The sequence below is a fragment of the Rutidosis leptorrhynchoides genome, chromosome 10 (genome assembly GCF_046630445.1).
Source record: "Rutidosis leptorrhynchoides isolate AG116_Rl617_1_P2 chromosome 10, CSIRO_AGI_Rlap_v1, whole genome shotgun sequence".
In the NCBI taxonomy this organism is placed as follows: Eukaryota; Viridiplantae; Streptophyta; class Magnoliopsida; order Asterales; family Asteraceae; genus Rutidosis; species Rutidosis leptorrhynchoides.
The window spans coordinates 40,715,182-40,736,454 of NC_092342.1; the positions used below are offsets into that span (position 1 = coordinate 40,715,182).

General features: G+C 33.2%; 2 protein-coding genes across 2 annotated transcripts; one reads left to right on the forward strand and one right to left on the reverse strand.

Annotated features, from left to right (window-relative positions):
- Positions 1-416: 416 nt before the first annotated feature.
- LOC139872849 (pentatricopeptide repeat-containing protein At2g29760, chloroplastic-like) lies at positions 417-2,645 on the forward strand. The gene has a single exon (XM_071860781.1). It carries the CDS (start codon positions 417-419, stop codon positions 2,448-2,450), a length of 2,034 nt encoding a protein of 677 aa, XP_071716882.1. The 3' UTR covers positions 2,451-2,645.
- Positions 2,646-3,219: 574 nt separating this feature from the next.
- On the reverse strand, positions 3,220-5,322 carry LOC139873213 (uncharacterized). Its single transcript, XM_071861145.1, has 4 exons — positions 4,988-5,322; positions 4,189-4,292; positions 3,555-3,684; positions 3,220-3,454 (listed from the first exon to the last, which is right to left on the reverse strand). The coding sequence occupies exons 1-4, from the start codon at positions 5,087-5,089 to the stop codon at positions 3,416-3,418; spliced, it is 375 nt and encodes a 124-aa protein (XP_071717246.1). The 5' UTR covers positions 5,090-5,322; the 3' UTR covers positions 3,220-3,415.
- Positions 5,323-21,273: the final 15,951 nt, after the last annotated feature.

Genomic DNA, 21,273 nt, shown 5'->3' on the forward strand with positions numbered 1-21,273 from the left:
ATTAGGCTAGTGAGTGGTGTCACTTGCACCCACTAGCCACTATGCGGCTCCGCCACTGTAGATGACAAGTTAAATTATTAATGGCCATGTTTGTACATGACGATAGGATACACACCAAATTTGTAAAATGATGATTATGCCCATTGTCTGCAAATCACATGGAATGTTTTAACGTCCAACATACGTTACCATTTGGACCAGCTGAGAGGTTTTTAAAAACCACAGGGACTAGCGCCATAATTTTAAGAACTAGGGACTAGCGTTGTAATAATGTGTAAAGTACAAGGACCATTTGTATAATTTACTCTTACTTTTATCTACAAAACAATTATAAACTATCATTAATTACTATAATACCCTTGATCCCGCCAACGGTTCAAAACTTTAAGATTCAATGGACGGGTGTTCGCGGAGCTATGACAGAACTAGAATCTCAACAAAAGCAGCTTGCTTTATCTGTCTTAAAAAAACCACACTCAATCAAATGCATCAAACATTTAAAATCCTTACACGTCATACTTCTCCGAACTGGTCTTCACCGGAGCAGTTTTGCAATTGGAAACTTTGTCACGTGCTGTGCAAATCTTGGTATCATGTCCTACGCAGCCCAACTGTTCGATGAAATGCCTGACCCAAATTCATTCGTCTGGAACACCATGATCAGAGGATATCAACAGAACCATGAACCAAAACATGCAATCGAACTATTTGATCGCATGCGGATTGAACCTATTGGTCCGGATTGTTTTACTTACCCGTTTGTGATACGGGCTTGTAACGAATTGATGGAACATATTAAAGGAATATGCATACATGGGTTGCTGTTCAAAGTTGGGCTTGAGTTAGATACTTTCGTCGGTACTAGTTTGATTGAATTCTATGGTGTATTTGGTGATACTAATGCAGCTCGACGTGTTTTTGATGAAATGCCAATGAAAGACAAGGTTGCTTGGACTGTTTTGTTGTCTTCTTGTGTGAATAAATGTGAGAATTTGAAGGACGCCCGTAAGGTGTTTGATCGAATGCCTGGTAAAGACCTTGTGGTTTGGAATATTATGATCTTTCAGTATGTCAAAGCTGGTGATTTACTGAATGCACGAGAGCTTTTCGATTTAGCTCCTTTTAAGGATTTGTTGATGTACAATACAGTTTTAGGTAGTTATGCCAGGCAAGTCGAAGTAGACATTATGATGAAGTTTTTTAATGATATGCCCGTGAAAGACTTGGTATCTTGGAACACATTGATTGGTGGGTTGGTTAGGGATAAGCGAATTAAAGAAGCCATGGTTCATTTTCACCAAATGCAGATCGAACACGTGTATCCGAATGAAATAACATTGGTTAGCCTTTTGTCTGCTTGTGCTCAAGTTGGAGCTTTAGATACAGGGAGATGGTTACATTCGTATATCGATAGGAACAATCTTGGTTCAAATGTAGTGGTAGGGACCGCTTTGGTTGATATGTATTCGAAATGTGGAGACTTAAAAAGTGCTGAATATGTGTTTGATCGGTTACAAAACCCTGATGTTGTTGCTTGGAACGCTATGATTATGGGGTTCTCGATGAATGGTCAAAGTAGGTTGACTTTACAGTTTTTCAACCGAATGAAACGGGAATCTATTGTTCCAAACGAAATCACTATTCTTGGTGTTCTATGTGCTTGTGTGCATGCAGGTTTTGTGAATGAAGGACGAGAATTGTTTGATAGTATGAATACAGAACTTGGTTTAGTACCACGACTAGAGCATTATGGTTGTATGGTTGACCTTTTTGGGCGGGCGGGTTTGTTAGATGAAGCTTATAAGCTTATTGAAACTATGCCGATTGAGCCACATATAGGCGTATGGGGTGCGTTACTTGGCGCGTGTAAGCTACATAAAAACGTTGAGTTAGCTGAAATTGCTATTAAACATTTGAATGAGCTTGATCATGAAGATGGTGGTTATCTAACCATGATGTCGAACATATATGCGAATGCGGGAAGATGGGATGACGTGGCGAAAACGCGAGAGTTAATGAGACGAAAAGGGGTCGGTAAATTGCGCGGGTGTAGTTCGATTGAGGTTGATGGTGAGATACATGAGTTTGGGGCGGAAGAAAAGATTCATCCTAGGGTGAATGAGATTTATGAAATGATCGATGAGATATCGAGTCGTTTGAGGATGGTGGGACATGTTGGAAATAGGAATGAGGTGTTTTTTGATGTTGAAGATGAAGAAAAAGATAAGGTTTTGTTGTATCATAGTGAAAAAATGGCTGTGGCATTCGGGCTTATTTCTACGGATAAAGGGACGGTTATACGGGTGGTTAAGAATTTGAGGATTTGTGGTGATTGTCATGCTGTGATGAAGGTTGTTTCTGATAGTTTTGAAAGGGAAATTGTGATCAGAGATCGTAGTCGGTTTCATCACTTTAAAAATGGTAGTTGCTCATGTGGAGATTATTGGTAAATTTCGGCACTTGATTATATGTTGCAAGCAAATTGGATTTTTTGTGTTAACTTGTAAGATGATCTTAAATCTCTTTTGTTTGAGGTCACAGCTAATATGATAACCAAAGAAGCTTCAAAATATGAAACAGATTGTGTACTCGTACCTAGTTGTTCGGATATCAAAGAATAATAGTTGATAATATGCACATATGATTGTTTCAAAGCCAAGTTAAAACTGATTGTTCTGATAGTGTTTCTCACATCGATATCAATAATACAATATCCATGACTTTTAACAGTGGTGTGTTAGCTGGGCCGTTTTCTTGTATTGATTTCACCTTAATCGACTTTTATCTTTTACCGTACACAATATCTATATACCAGGCATGTTGGAAGAAATGTAGTGACACAACAAAATGCAAAACAAAATCTATTTAAGGCTATGAATTTTGCACACTTATTTGGGATACATGGATTCAGAGTTTTGTCATTGATGGGTCAAACATAAAAAGATGATGATATTTTCACTTTATTTTGATAAATCCACTTTTAACTGATACATCCTTTAATTGTATGGTACAAAATACAAACTATTAATGCATAGACATGAGTGAACTGATAAAAATGAAAGTGGAAATATCATCAAAAACTAATTTTTTTATTTTTTTTGTTGAAAAAGAAAAAAAAAAAATGGACAAGTGGCTGAAACCGCCTCAAAGTATACAAACAATAAGTTGATAAAAAAAAAATATTACAAAAGTACAGGAAGAAAAAGACCATGCTGATAATATCACAAGGGAAGCTCAGTGGAGTTTGATTAATAAAACAATGCAGTCTTTCATGAAATGGTGACTACTTCATTCAATTCACCTATATTACAAACTTAAAGAAAAACAAATTCTGAAGTTCAATAACGAAAAAGAAAAACTTCATATTCTCTTAAACCAAACTCCGGATTATCCAGATTCTGAGAACCCAGACGTATTAGAAGTGTGCCAAGCTGTATACTAGAGTCCAAGCCAACTGTAAGAAAGGAATGAGAATTATGAAGAAAAAAAATGAGCAAAACAGATAAAATGCATTCTAAACATGTGATGGCAAATAATTGGATCAATGAATTTACCAGAAATAGTGTTATTGAAGCGAAAAGACCCTCTTGGAGAAGAGCACCATGACCACCAAATTCTTCTTCATCAACCTTGAGTATGATTGCATAATAACCATAAACGATACCCGAAGAAAGAAGCATAAATCTGAAACCAATCAAAAAGGGTACTCTGCATTTAGACATAAAAAATACTAGAAAATCAACAAGGCATACATAAGAGGCTAAGCCATTAATTTGCAAATGTTAGTAATATTGGTTGAGGGGAGTTCGTATGGGAAGAAATTAGTAGTTTGTTTTCAAGCTCGGTGTCTGTTTTTAGACATGCAAAAAGAATATTGGCGTTTTTTACAACGTTTCTTTTTTGATAATGCTTCAAAATTATAATTTGCAGAGTTACACATTTGTATAATTGTATCCATAACGTTAACACTATACTATGGGCCATCAGTTATGTTGTCCTAGTTAACAAATGCTGTAAACGTTTGATAAACATTCAAATATATTTAAGGGGAAAAAAATACTTTCTTGGCAATTTGTCATCTATTAAACTACGTGTCTAGCCAAATATGGGGTTGTCACATATGTTATTGAAAGCGTACTACATTACTTGACCAATAATTTATAAATGGTGCAAAACTAATGAACTTACGTAACAAGCCAGATACCCCCAACCAAAGGAACTGCACCCCATAGTAACCCACATACAAGGGCCACTATTTGCCGAATCCAATGAAGTACATCCCCTAATTGGTCCTGCAGTAAAATGAAAAAAGAAAAGATCATTATAAGCTAAAAATCTATAATCATGTTAGAACGAAAAAGAAGCAATTTTGTGACATCTCACAAACCAATTTTGAGTTACAAAAATTAATCTTTTGTAATTCTCGTAATATAATTGCCACACAACTGAAATAGATAACTGAAAAAGAAACTCTCAATCAACACTCACTTATTTGAAAATCAATCTTCAAAGATGATGAATACCCTTTTTGCTACGTGGTGAATAAGAAAACGAATTATGTACTAAAAACCCATACTCAAACCCATATGGCCATATTCTTATTAATAAGCCCATATTAATGATGGACCAACCTACCTGTTCAAATTTTTTTTACCTAAGGATACGTTTGATGTTGCAAAACAACAGTTTAATATCTAAGATCTAAAAAATACTCCATCATTTACTTAATTTCACTCTTTTTTAATCAAGAGTTGAAAAACAAGTTATCACTCACATCAATGCAGTTGGTAACAATGTCACTCTTTTTTATGTTCAATTTTTTTTGTAATTAAATCAAATTAAATGTAAGGTTAATAAGGCAGAAAATTTTAAATCTGACAGTAGTACAATAAGCAACCAACAACAATGAATCAATTCAATTCAATTCAATAATGCAACATATCAATTCATAAACAAATAAAAATAAAAAAAAGGAGAAAGGGACTACCTTATCCCAAGAAGCATCTGGATCAAGCAATTTGGCGAACTTAAAAGGAGATACATGAGGTTGTTGTTTTTGCTGAAGATTCAATTTTGCAGATTTTTTCATACTTACGATTAAAACTTAGGTTTTAGATTAAACAACGAACAACAAAATCAGTTAGAACAAAGGATTGACTTTGGTTGGATATCAGATTCAGATGATGAAAGAATTCTGATTGGGAATAATGATGTACTACTAGGGTTAATGATTTGTGATCCAGATGATGATTATTAAATTAAGTTGAGATTGAATCGTGAGTGAGTGGGATAATGTTAGATCAAGCTGCCGTATTTTGAATAACTAGACTAGATGATTCGGCTATCCGATAGGGCTATAGACGGCAACTAACTTTCGGGGTGTTTGGACTTGGGTTTGCAGATACTAAAAAAAAAAAAAAAAAAAAAATCATTAAATATAGTTTTTTTATATTTAAAAAAAATTAAGGTAATTATCGGAATCACCTAGAGAAATATTAGCCACATTCGCGATCATTTATCATGCACGTACGTGCTTTCAATTAGGAAATTCAAACCGTATTACAGAAATCCGAACCTCAAACCATCCCGAACGCCAGACGGATCGGACCTGAATCTCGAATATGGGTCGGTAAAAGCTCCTTAAAGACTTCTTAGGAAACAGGGATCGAATCTCTGGCCTCTACCCTCCTAATAGGTAAGCCTTATTAGTTTGAACCTCTAACCACTTAACCATGAATGCGGATTCAAAATATATTTCTTTGAGTTACGATAATGACTTAAACCCGACCGGTCTGATTGATAAGTCTTACGATCTGTTTGATGCATCTAACTATACTCAAATACAACTTTCACATTGCAAAAATACAAATATAGCCCAGCAAGACAGAAATACTGACGTGACTATAATTGAAATTTCCATACAATCTACCAAAATCTAAACCAACACCCAAACGCCTTCAATTCAAAGACCAACAAATAACTAAAAATCGATAGCAACTAAACAACAAGTATCGCAAACTACAACCAATGCCGAACAAAGAGTCGACCAAACTACATTTAAGAACCCAAAAGTCACAATCACAAGCCCTTTGTAAATCCTCAAAGACCAAACTGATTCAGTGAACCTGTCCATTGCTATAATGTCATCGCCTGGATTTAAAATTGGCAAATGGATGCCAAAAAAACCTTTAAAAACAACTAGTAGCAAACAGAAAAGTAAACCAAAAAAATACCACGATAACCGACTCGATAAAGAGGTGGCGTCCATAATGAAAACAACGGCACAAAGAAGAGGGCGGAAATTAATCAATCTCAGGCAAACGCAAGACGATAACCCGGAGGATGCGACATCACTTGAAAATGATAAATCTGAAGCCAACCTATAAATGGAAAATGAGGTTCAAGAGAAAGAAAACCCTTCGCAAAGATGAGAATACAGTCACTCAAATACGTCCCCGCTAATTTTAGAATACAAATTAAAGCAACCATACTAACCACCAGAAAAAGGCGGTGATAGCCTTAAAACATGTTGGAAAATAAGTTTTGATGTGTGAATTAAAATTGATGTTAAAGAGTAAGTTTGAAGGTCGTAATTATTGTGACTCTTAATATCTTTAACTTGTCAATAATAATGACATTTTATTGTCATTAAGTCACCATCCTTTTGTTTTCTCCCATGACATATAACAAGCGATGTAGTCTCTAGTTGAAGTTGTAGAAAAAATGGCTCATGAAAAACATATACAAATATACAACTTTACATAAGCTTTTGTAAGTATAGTGTTCATCTTTTTGGACAAGCAAAGTGTGTAGCTTATGAAGAACAATATAGACAACTTTTTCAGGCAAGTGTTCAAGTCCGTCAGTACGCTGCTTCGGACCGGTGTACCCTGGGAACAGACGAAGAATCTGTTTAAGGGAATTGTGTCAAACACAAGCCCGGTTCAACCTAATATCGGTTAGATCGTTTTTAACCTTTTCTATTTGATTATTTGTTAGTAATTTGATTATTACTTTTGTGATTACTTGTTTAGTTATTTCAGTTTCGTATACAATATTTCCTACAAACTTAAACAGATTTTGCTTCGAAACGAAACTGAGAATAAATCTTGATATATTATGTTAACTGATGTATTGTCGTACCTTGTACTACTTCATGTTTTCGTCTACTTTTATGACTGTTTTAATAAAATGGGCTGGTCTGTTTTGAACGTATTAAATCGTTATTGGTTATGCGTATAAATAGCCTGGTATGGTGTGATATTCTGCTGATTATAATATATCTCGTTCTATATATATGCATATAATCTGATCGTTATAAGAAAATAGGTTTACACTAATTATATATGGTTAGGTGTATGCATTTATAATCAGTCTACTTGTATTATAAATTGGTAAACATATATGATTTGATTATTTTGATTATAAACTGGATTTATGTTGTGACTACATGAGATGTATCTATTGTTTTAAATTGCCATGATTACTCTCTTGCTGAACATTCTATTTGTTATTTATTGTTGGAAAAATGGTAACCGATTATAATTGTTCATCGAGATTACAAAATGAACTTACAAGGTTCTATACTTCTATTTGTTCACTATGTTATTAGTACATGTAAACTGAATTGTCTTGTTTGTATTATTATGATGAAATTAATATGTTATGAACTGAGTTGGTTTAACCTAAATTAATTAAATTGGGATGTTTGGTCAAAAGTTTTTGTCTATGACAAACTGACTTGTTAATTTTATTTGAGATATAAACCACTTTTATTCAGTTTATAAAATTCGTGCTATATACTCCATTTAAATAAATCCAATTGATTCGTGGTATATAATATGTTTATCATATTATAATACACATATGGTAATTGTTGTAAAATCGCATTGTTGTTTACAACTGTTATAAGCAGCTTCTACGATAACACGTTTGCTGGACAGATTATGATATAATTGTTTTGCTCCCTTGCTACTCTTTATAGCTGAAATTTCTATTATTATCTATATTATTATTAATATGATCTTAATAATATGAATTTGGTGTTTATGGTTGTTTATACTGCGTACTATATAAATGGCATTGATATGCTCCTGGTATTGTTAGTAGCTCGATTGTTGCACTACTTTCAAATGCGGTTCTTACTTTGGCTGGAAAATTAGAAACGTTCACATGTGTGAACTTTAAACGTTGGTGGTAAAAGATGTTCTTTTATCCAACCACGTTGAACCTTGCGAGGTTCATGATTGAACCTTGCGAGGTTCATGGCTGAACCTTGTGAGGCTCTTGATTGAACCTTGCGAGTTTCTTGACTGAACCTTGCGAGGTTCTTGGTTGAACCGCTTCCCAAGTTGCTGAAGGGGAACATTATGCTCAAAATATGAGCGGTTCAGGTTTGGAATCATTCAGATTACCTGTGGGCAAGTCGATCGTTCTATACCGTGTATTCGAAAAGTCTTCGGACCGTTTCTGGACTGATTTCGAACGGTATTTCGATATGTTTCCGGACAATATTCGACAATGGTTATAGACTGTCTTCGGGACAGTATTCAGAGAGTTTTTAGACTGTTATTAAACCGGATTTAAACTTTTTTGTTTAATAGTTGGGCTAGAACATGTTTGGTTTAACCGGTTTTGTTGAAACGGTTTAGTTCAATCGTTTAGTATAAACCTTTTGGTTTTAACATGTTTGGTTTACATGTTTGTGGTTAAACCTGCTTGGTTTAACTGTAGGGTTGAAACCTGTTCGGTTTACCCGTTTGAGTTGAAACAGTTTTAAGGTGATACCTGCTTGTTTACTCGTTTGAGTTTAAACCTATTTGCTTTACTTGTTTGAGTTAAAACCTATTTGGTTTACCCGGTTGGGTTTAAACCTATTTGGTGTAACATCCCGCCTTTTTCCGTTTACTTTTCCGTTTAACTATTTAAAGTCCGTTATATGATTATGACATCCCTCGTTAATACGCGTTTTAAAATATCTCGTTTAGGTAATTCACGCACCCGCAACCGAACTAGAGGGACCATTGTTGCCAAGAGAGCAAAGAGGTGACTAGGTCAACTAGTCAACCCTTCACTCTCATCCATTCATTTATTTCCTTTTCTTTTTCCATTTTTCTCTAATACTTTCACCAAATCTCTCAAACACCACTTCAAGGATTCATCATCCAAATCAAATCGAGCAAGCATCCATCTAAACAAATTGCATATTCGGAATCCTCTCATCTTCCTCTTCGATTCCATACCGATTTCATCAAGTTTGGGTAACTTTCTAAAATCAATAGATTTTGTGTTCTTGATGTTTTTAACTTATAAAGTTGTTAATTAGTGTCTATGGCTCAATTCTAACATGAATATATGATTTATATGTTCGACTTCGTTATTTGAAGTAACTAGCATGAACATAAACTTTGGTGTGTTTGATTTGGTAATTTGGTTGCTTAAATGTTGTTGTTATGGTAAAGTGCAAGTATTAAATGTGTTACTAGTAGCACTAGCTTCAATTTGATGTGTAATTTGTTTTAGAAAACTTCATAAACTTGATTATTGGTTTTGGTGGATTTGGGTTAGGGTTTGATGAACTTGAAATGAACTTTTGATACTTTGAATGACATGAAATGTTATTTGTAAGTGTTAGGTTGTATTGTATGCTTGATCACCTTCGAAACGGCATATCATTCATGTAAATTGGTTGCCGAATCATCGAATTTCATTTATGAACTTGAGTGCATTTAATGAGGAGCTTTGAATGTGATTTTGGTTGTTGTAAAAGTAAATGTGATGGATGAAATGTGTTTAGTTGTTTTCCTTGTCAAAATACCTTTCCGATGATATAAGATACATACTTTGGTTGTTTGCGAGTTATAAATGGTGATTGGTTGAAGTTAGGTTCGTGCATAAAACTTAAAAACTGCCAGAATTCTCTGCACAGGTAATGGCGCGGCACGCCATATACCCGCGCGGCGCGCCAAAGTGGTCTGTCCAACTTTGTCGATTTTTGAATAATGTTTGCTATGCTACGCACATCCGATTCACATGTAACTTGTTCTAACATGCTCATACATGATTAATAACCTCAGAAAAATAGTTCGGGACCCGACCCGAACGTGTTGACTTTTTCGTTGACTTTGACCGACCAAAGTTTGACTTTTTGTCAAACTTAACCAAATGATTATGCAACCTTCCTAACTTGTTTCTATACTTGTATCTTGCATGAAACTTGACAATTTGATTTCACATGCTACATAATCGAGTCGTAACGAGCCATAGGACTAATTGAACATCTTTGACCTATCGTGTTTACCGTTATTGATACGACCTATTTGTTTAGGTCAAGACTAGCACTATCCTTCGCACACGTTATTTTGTGAAGTACTTTTCGTACGTGCACTCAAGGTGAGATCATAGTCCCACTTTTACTCTTTTGCACTTACATTTGGGATGAGAAAACATAAACGTTTCTTTTTACTAAGTGAACACAAGTATAGGAAAACAAACATTCTACATACGAGTTTGAACAAAAATCCTCAATTCGATTATCATTAGTTACACTTGCCGGGTGTAAGCGAGAACTTATGTTATATGGCCATATGGGTTTGACAAACCCTCATTCAAACGGTTCGCTACCGTTTACGAATGAAATGTATTTTCGAGAAACAGTGTATGTTCTAACACTATTGTGATGGGGTTCTATGGAAGGAATGTTAAGCATTGATAATTGGGTGCTCGTGAAACAAACTTTTGGAATGTATTACTATTATCTCATTGTTGCAAATCTTGTGGTTCACTTGTACTTACTTACTTAAACATATGATTTCACCAACGTTTTCGTTGACAGATTTCTATGTTTTTCTCAGGTCCTTGAACATCTGTGTGATACATGCTTCCGCTCATTACTTTTGATACTTGCTTGGATGTCGAGTATACATGCATAGTTGGAGCGTCTTTTGGCTACTTTAAATTGTGTCGCATAGGTTTCATTCGTACGTTAAACATTGTAATGTAACTAGTCTTTTGAACTACATTTGTAAACTTGAAACATCCTTTTACTTATGAAATAAATGCGACATATTTTGGGTCAAACGTCATGATAAAGACTTATGACCACGTAACGGGACCTAAGTAGTCGGCGCCGTCAAACATGATTTGGTCGGGTCGCTACATTTGGTTTACTTGTTTAGGTTGAACCTGCTCGGTTTACCTATTTGGTTGAAACCTGATTGGTTTAACCCAGTTGAGTTGAAACATGTTTGGTTTAACTCAGTTTGTTCATGGTAAAATGAAACCTTGTATTTGGGTTGAAACCCAAATTAATTTAGTTCACGTGGTATTTGATGATTGAAATTTTTTGTTTTGCTAAAACAGTTTATTTTAGTTTATATTTCAGAGTGATGATCCTGGAAAAATTGACTTCTAAATAGGAACTCACATTGAATAATGTGTTGTATGTTCCTGAGATTTGTAAGCATCATATGTCCGGGTGGTTGTTGAACAAGTTTGGCGTTAGAAAAGAAAAATGGAATGTATGTTCAAAAGGTCATGTTGACTGATAGTTATGCGAGGTGTATATGAAATAGCTTATATTTTACTAGAAAATACTATTAAATATGATACAATTTTATACAAGATATTTATTTATTTATAGAATGGATATACTTAAACCTTGCTACAACACTTATAGGCTGTGTACCTAATCGTACAGTAGTGTAATTTTTAGTAAGTCCGGTTCGTTCCACAGAGAATCTTTTAGACAAAGCTTAACGCTATATTAGTTTTAATTTATAAAAATACAAATATATATAAGTAATATTATTATTATAAAGGGGGGTTTTTACCATTTAATGACCGGTTTGTCGATTTTAAAAACTTTAGTCGCAGTTAAAACCTAATGTAAAATAATAAAAATAAATATAACTTAATTTAAAACGTAAAGTAAATAATGATAAGGAAATTGCGATAATTAAAAAGTACGATAATTAAAAGTGCAATTAAATACAATAACAATAAATAAAAATGCGATAATTAGAAATGCAATTAAATATAAAATAAAGGAAATTAAATATGAAATAAAAGAATTATGCTTATTTAAACTTCCGTAATCATGATGTTTGACGTGTTGATTTTAGTTTTATGCCCATGGGTTAATTGTTCTTTGTCCTGGATTATTTAATATGTCCATATGGATTTGTCCATAATAGTCCATCAGTTATAAATATAAAGAGCGAAAGCCTTCGTCAAATTATTCTTATTCCCGAAGTCAAATATTCCAACTAATTAGGGATTCGAATTGTAACAAGGTTTTAATACTTTGTTTAATGAATACATCAGGTTATCGACTGCGTGTAAATCAAGGTTTTACTACTTTGTTAACAATTACACCAATTACCCTTGAATGTAATTCACCTCTGTTTCAACAAGTCTATTAACTATTAATCCAGTTCCGTGTCCGGTAAAATGAATAATTATTGGTATTTATAGATATCCCGCCCACCGTACCCAGTCAAGCGTACGTGGTTATATATAAATACGTCGAATTATAAGTTTGTATATTAAATTAACAAGGTATTGTTTAGTTAATATAAAACCCATTAATAGCCCATAGTCTAATTTCCACAAGTGTCGTTCTTTTATCCAAACCCCAATTATGGTACAAAGCCCAATTACCCAATTTTTATATTTTTAGCCCAACATCATGATTACTTCAGTATTAAATAAGCATAATAATAACTTAGCTATGAGACATTAATGAAAATAATATAAACATAACTTACAATGATTAAAAATAGCGTAGCGTTACACGGACAGAATTTCGACTTACACCCTTACAACATTCGCTAACATACCCTTATTATTAGGATTTAAAATTAAAATTAAAATATAAATTTTATATATATATATATATATATATATATATATATATATATATATATATATATATATATATATATATATATATATATATATATATATATATATATATATATATATATATATATATATATATATATATTTACGTATATTGAGAGAGAGATAGATTATATGATGATTTTTTACGATCAAACTGCGTTTGCTTTTATAGGCAGTTTTTGAAATTGGGGCTCCGCGAGTCGCGAGATTTTTCTTCTTCAAACTCCTCAAGTCACGGAGTTCGTAAAACCAGCTCACACCATTTTGTCTTTTAATTTGCCGACGGTTTATATATAATATAATATATATATATATATATATATATATATATATATATATATATATATATATATATATTAATTTTAAGAATTAACTATATATTATATTATATTCATGTGCATAGTTGACTTGTAATTTTTAGTCCATTGCGTCGAGCGTTGAGAGTTGACTCTGGTCCTGGTTCCGGATTTTCGAACGTCCTTGCGTACAATTTAATATCTTGTACTTTGCGTTTTGAATCTTGTACTCTTGTAATTTCGAGACGTTTCTTATCAATAATTGGAACCTCTTTGATTGTATTTTGTACTTTTGAGCTTTTTGGTCGTTTGCGTCTTCAATTCGTCGAATCTGTCTTTTGTCTTCACCTTTTATTATTTAAACGAATATTACTTGTAAATAGGACAATTGCAACTAAAAGCTTGTCTTTCTTGAGGAATAATGCTATGAAATATATGTTCATTTTTAGCATTATCAAATATTCTCACACTTGAGCGTTGCTTGTCCTCAAGCAATATAGTCTTGAAATACTAGAATCACTTCTTTATTCTTCACACTTTGTACATCAGTGATTTCTTTACGGCGGTATAAACAATGGTAGTAACGATGTGGTTTACAGTCCCACATGACTATAAAATTTAGATCCTTTAAGGAAATTGGATCTTTATGAAAACATTTGATCTTTTCGAAAATTCAATCTAGTTTTTACCCTAGATAAGTTTTCCGGAATAACCCTTCACCGGTGTTTGCAAAATATTTTTGTGGGTTGTGTGGGTTTCAGATTTGAAAATTTTAGCTCAACACTTGTGGTTTTGTGTTACCCACTTGTAACCTTGTATTAGGAAAGCAACACGTCCAGTTTACTTGTCCCGTATATTACCTTTCGGCAAACTACCGTCTGGTTGTAAAAGAAAGCGATGAACAAGAAACTGTTAAGGCAATGTCTAATGACATGCATTTGATTATGGTCCAAAAACGTGTCGGATGCTATTACTATCCTTTGTAGGAGCAATAGTAAGATCATCCTATAATTTTTTCGGTCTGGCACAAGGTCCTGTCTCCGACCATGCTATTCAACCACCGTTCTTACGGTTGACACCCGATTTGGTTCAGGTGACCTAATGAATTCCAGGTGAATTCCTAGGATTTTACGTTCAATGGTAATGAACGCATTAAAAATGGATTTTCAGAAAACAAATCGGTTTGTAATTTTGATCAAAATATTTTCTCGTTCAAGCTCGAGTTTAGATATCATTGAACTTCATGAGTTTGTAATTCTCAATCTTTAAGGTCAATCTCAAGGATTGAGTAATATCTGTCTTAAATGCTGATTTTTAATCTTTAAGGAGATTATCCTTTCTGGGGATCTGATTCATTAGTCTTATCCAGCTAATTTGCACGGCGTCCTTCCCATTTTACAAGACAAATCCTCTCATGGTTAGGATAAGTCTGACCACTTGGCGACCCTGTTTGATGCTGAGGTCCGTGGATTTCCTGCTGATTTTAGAGATGACTTTTCTAGATTTTTCGTCAACCTACAGCTGGTCTGGACGACAACTTCATGACCTAAATCAAGAAGTGCGTTTCTATTTCGGAAGACTTTACTTCATTTTAAATGATGGAATTGATTCATCGTGTAGATCCATCTTTCTTACAGTAAATCGGGTAAAACGGTTTAGTTTAGTCCAAAGCAAAAGTATATTGTATCTTTAAAAATATGTGACATATGTTTAAAATAACTTGGTAATTTTTTCCACATTTGGCTTTTATTTTCTTTTTTATTGTCCTCTATTCCATTTTAAATGAATTTTAACATTTTAGTTTGTTTCTCAATTTATGTCCTTTCCGAGGTAACAATAATTTAAGTGTTAACAACTAGTTTTATTGTTCATAAATATGTATAAACATAATTTTGAGTTCATTTAATTGAAAATTTTGAAAATTTTTACTAGAATTGGGTAGTCAGTATATAAGACTAGGGCTGTTCTTTTTTATCAGAGAGCACTAGATTCTAATACAACTAAAGCTTTACTAGTATTTCTAATGATAACCAAGTGTATAAATAAAAAAATTTTAAAATCCGAAAGAATTTAACCCCTTCCCACACTTAAGATCTTGCAATGCCCTCATTTGCAAGAAATCAGTAACAATTTAAATTATTGAGGGTGATTAGCGTAGAAAAATGATTAAATTTTACCAAAGTTTCCAAACATATTGTTGTTTGTGTTGAATGATAAATGGTGCACATCATTTGTTCATTCCGTCTTGTTGTTATTTCACATATATTTTGCATCTTGTCGTCAAAATTAGTTGCTTTTGCTGAACTTAATGCCAGTCTTTGAAAATGCGTTGTTTTACCATGTAGTGTTCATAAGATAAACTGCAAACATATATACATATTTTTGAAGTTTGGTATAATACCCCACATTCAAAAATTATTAAAATCTAATAATAAAAGTTAGAAAATTATATAAAAAAAAAACTATTACAATATCAACATAAGTGTATAATGTAGTAATATTACAAAAATAAAATAAATAAAACTAAATAAACTAGGGTTGTTACTGATACCAGTAGGGGTTCCATGCATAACCGTATGTGTTATAAAATGCTTCAGCTGGGTTATAAGTAGGATACGGTGGTTGCATCTCTATAGACCAGGGAGGAAATATGGGCGTTGGAGTAGGAATATAGTTTCTACCTACATGTTGGCAATGAGCTATGATTTGGTTTTGATGAACTTGCCAATCTTCAAATGCTCGATGTCTAGCATTTTTATACTCTTGTGAAGCTATAAACCTTTGCATTTCTGTCATTTCATTTCCCCCTCCCACATTACCTGGCTGTTGATTTCTCTCAACATGTGGATGTCTTCCATGGTATTGTACTGCGGCGTTATTTCGCCTCTTCAAAACCTTAGCACCATGATATACATTTAAACCAATTGTATCGCGGGGTTCTGGTTCTTCGATTAATAATTCCCCCCGACTTATATCCACATTGAGATACTCAGCAATTAATGTAATAAATATACCACCTCCTATTATACTGTGCGGTCTCATCCCCTTAACCATAGCTGATAAATAATAACCCACACAATAAGGTATACTTACAGCGCTTTGTGGGTCTCGAATACACATGTGGTAAAACAAATCCTGTTCATTTACCTTTTCCTTATTCTTACCTCGTTGTGTAATCGAATTGGCTAAAAACCTGTGAATTACTCTTAATTCAGCTCTATCTATATCCAAATAAGAGTAATTTCCCCCTTTAAATCGGTGATGGCTAGTCATTTGACTCCATACACCATGCGTATCAAAATTTTCATCAATTTTTCTACCATTTAGTATCAACCCTCGACAATCGGCAGATGCTAGCTCCTCAGGCGTATATATACGTAAGGCCTGAGCCATGTCTAGTAGAGACATGTGGCGCATCGAACCTCCTAACAAAAATCTAATAAAAGATCGATCGGTTAAACTAGCTACCCGATCATTTATTTCTATACTACACAATAATTCTTCACACCATACTTTATATACAGGTCTACGCATGTTGAATAATCGTACCCAATCATTAAAAGTAGAATTACCATACCTCTGTGTAAGTAATTCTCTAATTGGCTCGGCCAATTCTACAGCTTCTAATGGTCCCCATTCTATTACCCTAGGTACTTCAACAACTTTAGAATGAAGAGTATGCAAGCCCCTTTGATATTTTGGATAATCTATCCAACGTCTGTCTAATCTCAAGTTCGGGTGCAAATTTTCCACGTGCATATCTGAAAATGTCATAACTGGATGAGGTATATCTTGTTTGTAATGGTTATCAACATCCTGTTGTTCTGCATTCTCAGGAGGAGCATTGCGAGCTTGGGATGAAGATTCACCCCTTTCAGTCTGCAAAACACATCAAACATAATTTTTGTGCATCCAAATATGCATTAGTGTCAGCAAAATCATCAATCAAAATAATTACAATGACATGTTCAATTTATATCAAACTTATGCTCATTTTCATATTTTTATCAAATCTACACTTTTTCAAATAAGCATATACGAAAATGTTCGCCTAGTTCATAAGCATTCAACTCATATAACATGTCAAAATAATCATTATTAGCAATTAAACAAGTTTCAAATGACATTATCTCTTAAAAATCAAGTTCATGAATTTTAGACTTGAAAAAGTCCACTTTAATTCTCAAAAACCATGTTTAGGCTCAAATTTTGGATCATTTAACTACCTAAACATGTTACACTATTTAATTTAGTAACAATTCATGACAAAAATCGGCCATAACCTGTTTATATCAAAAAGCCCCAAATTGCTCAAGAACACAAACCCTAGATTACTCAAAATTTGAAGTTTAAGGCTTCTAATCATATTAAATAGCATCAATCTAGGTTATACAAGCATAATACATAAACAATTTAAGCATAATTACACTAAAAAGCATCAAAATTGAATTGGGTATAAAATGGCTCAAGAACACTAATTTTCTGTTTAAATGGTGTTTAGGTGTAGAAATTTACCGTTTTCCTTGAGTAATTCCTTGATAGCATCCTTCTCAACATGATTTTGTGAAAGATTTGATGAAAAATGGTGAAAAATTGCGAATTTGTGTGTGTTTTTCGGGTGTATTTTCGCAGTTTTGTGGTGTTTGTGTGTAAACTGATATGTTCCAGTGTTTTTATTTTTTCTGGATTTTTTATCCTCCGCGACTTGCGGTGTTTTTCTCTTTCAAACTCCGCGAGTCGCGGTGTTTATATATATATATTTTTTAATAAAAATCTTTAACTTATAAAACAATTAAGTAATTAATTTTAAAATTTTGTTTCCTTTGTTATTTAGGACGAGGTCATTTCGGATCGATGTCCTAGTCCGTCCCTCGACAAAATTTTAAAATTTGTATTTTTGTAGCGATTGTTTTAAAAGCTAAGATTTTTGGGTTTTTTAATGTTTTTGGCATACTTTAATTCAATAAGATTAAAAATAATGATAATAAAAGTGCTCGTCCCTCCCTTGGGTAGAGCAATTTCGGTTCAACGACCTAGTCTTCAACTCACGACGAATTTTAAAAATCATATTTTTAACTTATTGAAATAAAGTAAATTTTTATTTTTAAATTCACACCAAACTTAAATTAAAAATGCATAAAATTAAAAATTCATATTTTAAAAATAAAAAAAAAATCACACCAAACTTAAATTAAAATGCATAAAATTCAAAATTAATATTAAAAATTCACACCAAACTTAAATTAAATTTTTTTTTTATACATACAAACTTATATTAAAAATATTAATTTTTTCAAATATTTACAATTTTAAATATATATTAATTTTAAAAATATGGTAAAAATAAAATTAAAAATCTTTTTGGCTTTTATCCCACTTTAATCAATCAAATATTATCAAAAATATGCGCCCCTCTTTTCGGTAAAGTAATTTCGGTTCCATGACCTAATTTAATTCATGACGAATTTTTGAAATATTTTGGGTTGATTGATTAAAGATATTTATACCTTAAGAATAAACGTTAAATTTCACAGTGATGTAATAAATTTTTGTATGATATCAATCATTTCGGTCGCAAGACCTAATTTTATTGAATACCAATTTAATACTTTATAGCGAACAAATTAGCGTTTATTATCAAAAGGTTAAAAATAAAAATAAAAATAAAAACTATACAGACTTACTTATGAAATATATTTCTTAGTGATATGCTCTAGCCCACTCATAAGATAGTCGGACTAATTGATTTTCCATGGCTACATAGGCGTAACCTCGAGCATTCAATGTTTTTTCTTCTAAACATATGAACGGTCCATCTCTGCATAAAGTAACAAATTCGGTATTTGAATAGGTTTGATTATTTGAACATTTACCTTCGTGTGACCATTTTTCGCATTTGTGACATTTTTCAAGGTGTCGTGCTCTTCTTTTCGCTGCGGATTTTGATTTTCCTTTACCAAATTGTAACTTATTATCTTCGCATCTGGATTCTTTTCTTACTCCGTCCAATTTACCTCTGATTAATGATACTATTTCACTCGGAAGTGTGTCATTATTACGTTTAGTGATCAAAGCGTGTAGCATTAGACCATGGTTTAGTTCACAGGAAGTCTTCATTTCGTAAAAACCTAAAAAAAATAAAAATTCAGAATGGGGGGGGGAAGACTAGTTCTTTAGGGTCTGCTAGGGAAAGACCATTCGGGTTCCATTTTCGAGAACTACACGAAAACAGAAAATCTAACTCTAACAGAAATACATAAACCTCCCTATACTTAGTTGAAATTGTGATTAACATTATTTTCAATTGAATCATCAACAACTTGTATATCTTTGACTTTTACTTCAATCCATTTGTTGATTTCCTCCGTAACTTTCACAAATTCAACTAACATCGCCTTTTCTTTTGGCGATAAATTAGATACTAATCGGTTACATAACTTAAAGTTTCCCTTAATCTTAGCATCGTGAATCCGTTTATAAAGTTTCTTCGTTGAACTGTTAAAAATGGGTTCATCTAATTTCGTATCATCAACGGCATTCTTTGTGATTGGGTCATCATTAAGTGTTTTTCATCTTCCCCACACTTATGCGTTTTTATTGGTATAACAGTTTTGGTTGGTGGAGATCTAAACTTTCGGTTCACAAAGGTGATCGATGTATCACCATCCCTAAGTGTCATTCTACCTTCTCTTACATCAATGAATGCCTCGATGGTTGCTAAAAATGGGCGACCTAGAATTAGAGGAATATCAAGGTTTTCCTCCATATTAATCACTATGAAGTTTGCAACAAATGTCAAACTTCCCACGTTAACAAGTAAATTATTTGCTATTCCAACCGGGTGTTTAATGGTTTGATCAAATGATTGAACACCTATTTTGGTTGGTTTTAATTTACCCATGCCTAATATTTTGTATAAGGAAAGAGGCATAATATTTGCACTTGCTCCTAAATCTGCGAGTCCATTATATACAGCACCATCATTAAGCAAGCAAGAAATGATAAATTCACCCGGATCTCCTGCTTTAGTAAGTCGAGTTGGTTTGTAAACCTTTTTCGGGTGTTCTTTTCTTGCTTCTTTCACTTCTATTTGAACCTGTTGTTCACATTTTTCTTCGTTTCTTGGAATGGGAGGTTTGTATAAGAATTCTTCTTCATCACTCAAATTTGACTTCTCCCTATATTCCAATTTTGATTTTCCATATGTTGTTGATAACATATTTATGTTTTCACTTTGAAGGTTTTCTTGGGTGGTGAAATTATGATTAACTTCATTGTCAACTTCCATCGGACCATGTATGTAATGTTTAACTCTGTGACCATTAACTTTAAATTCAATCCCATTTGAATTTATTAATTCTACTGTTCCGTATGGGAAAACTCTTTTGACTATGAATGGTCCAGACCATCTTGATTTCAATTTTCCAGGAAATAGCTTGAATCGTGAATTGAAAAGAAGAACTATGTCTCCTTCTTTGAATTCTTTTATCATGCCATTTCTTCGTTCTTTCCTTATAGATTAACGAATTTTCGTATGCTTAATGTCTTAATTCTTCTAATTCGTTTAATTGACTTAACTGTAGACGTCCAGCTTCATGTAAATCAAGATTACATGTCTTCAAAGCCCAAAATGCTTTGTGTTCAATTTCTACTGGAAGATGACATGCTTTTCTGTAAACGAGTTTAAAAGGTGTGGTTCCAATTGGAGTTTTGTAGGCTGTTCTAAAAGCCCAGAGTGCATCCTCCAATTTAATGGACCATTCCTTCGGATTTGATCCTACGGTTTTCTCTAGAATACGTTTTAAAGCTCGGTTGGTATTTTCAACTTGTCCACTTGTTTGTGGATGATATGCGGTGGAGATTTTATGAGTTACTCCATATCTTTTAAGAACTTTCTCAAGTTGATTATTACAGAAATGAGTACCCCGATCACTTATTAAAGCTTTCGGTGTTCCAAACCTTGCAAAAAGATGTTTTAAAAAGTTGACTACAACTCGTGCATCATTAGTTGGGAGAGCTTGTGCTTCCGCCTATTTAGATACATAATCAATGGCTACGAGAATGTATAAATTAT

Bases quoted from the DNA above. Each gene is read 5' to 3' on its own strand.
- LOC139873213 (XM_071861145.1), bottom strand. From the start codon at position 5,089: ATGAAAAAATCTGCAAAATTGAATCTTCAGCAAAAACAACAACCTCAT. The intron at 3,685-4,188 runs GTAAGTTCATTA...GATTGGTTTCAG, and splicing joins GGGGGTATCTGGCTTGTTAC to ATTTATGCTTCTTTCTTCGG. The intron at 3,455-3,554 runs GTAAATTCATTG...CCTTTCTTACAG, and splicing joins CTTCAATAACACTATTTCTG to TTGGCTTGGACTCTAGTATA.
- LOC139872849 (XM_071860781.1), top strand. From the start codon at position 417: ATGACAGAACTAGAATCTCAACAAAAGCAGCTTGCTTTATCTGTCTTA.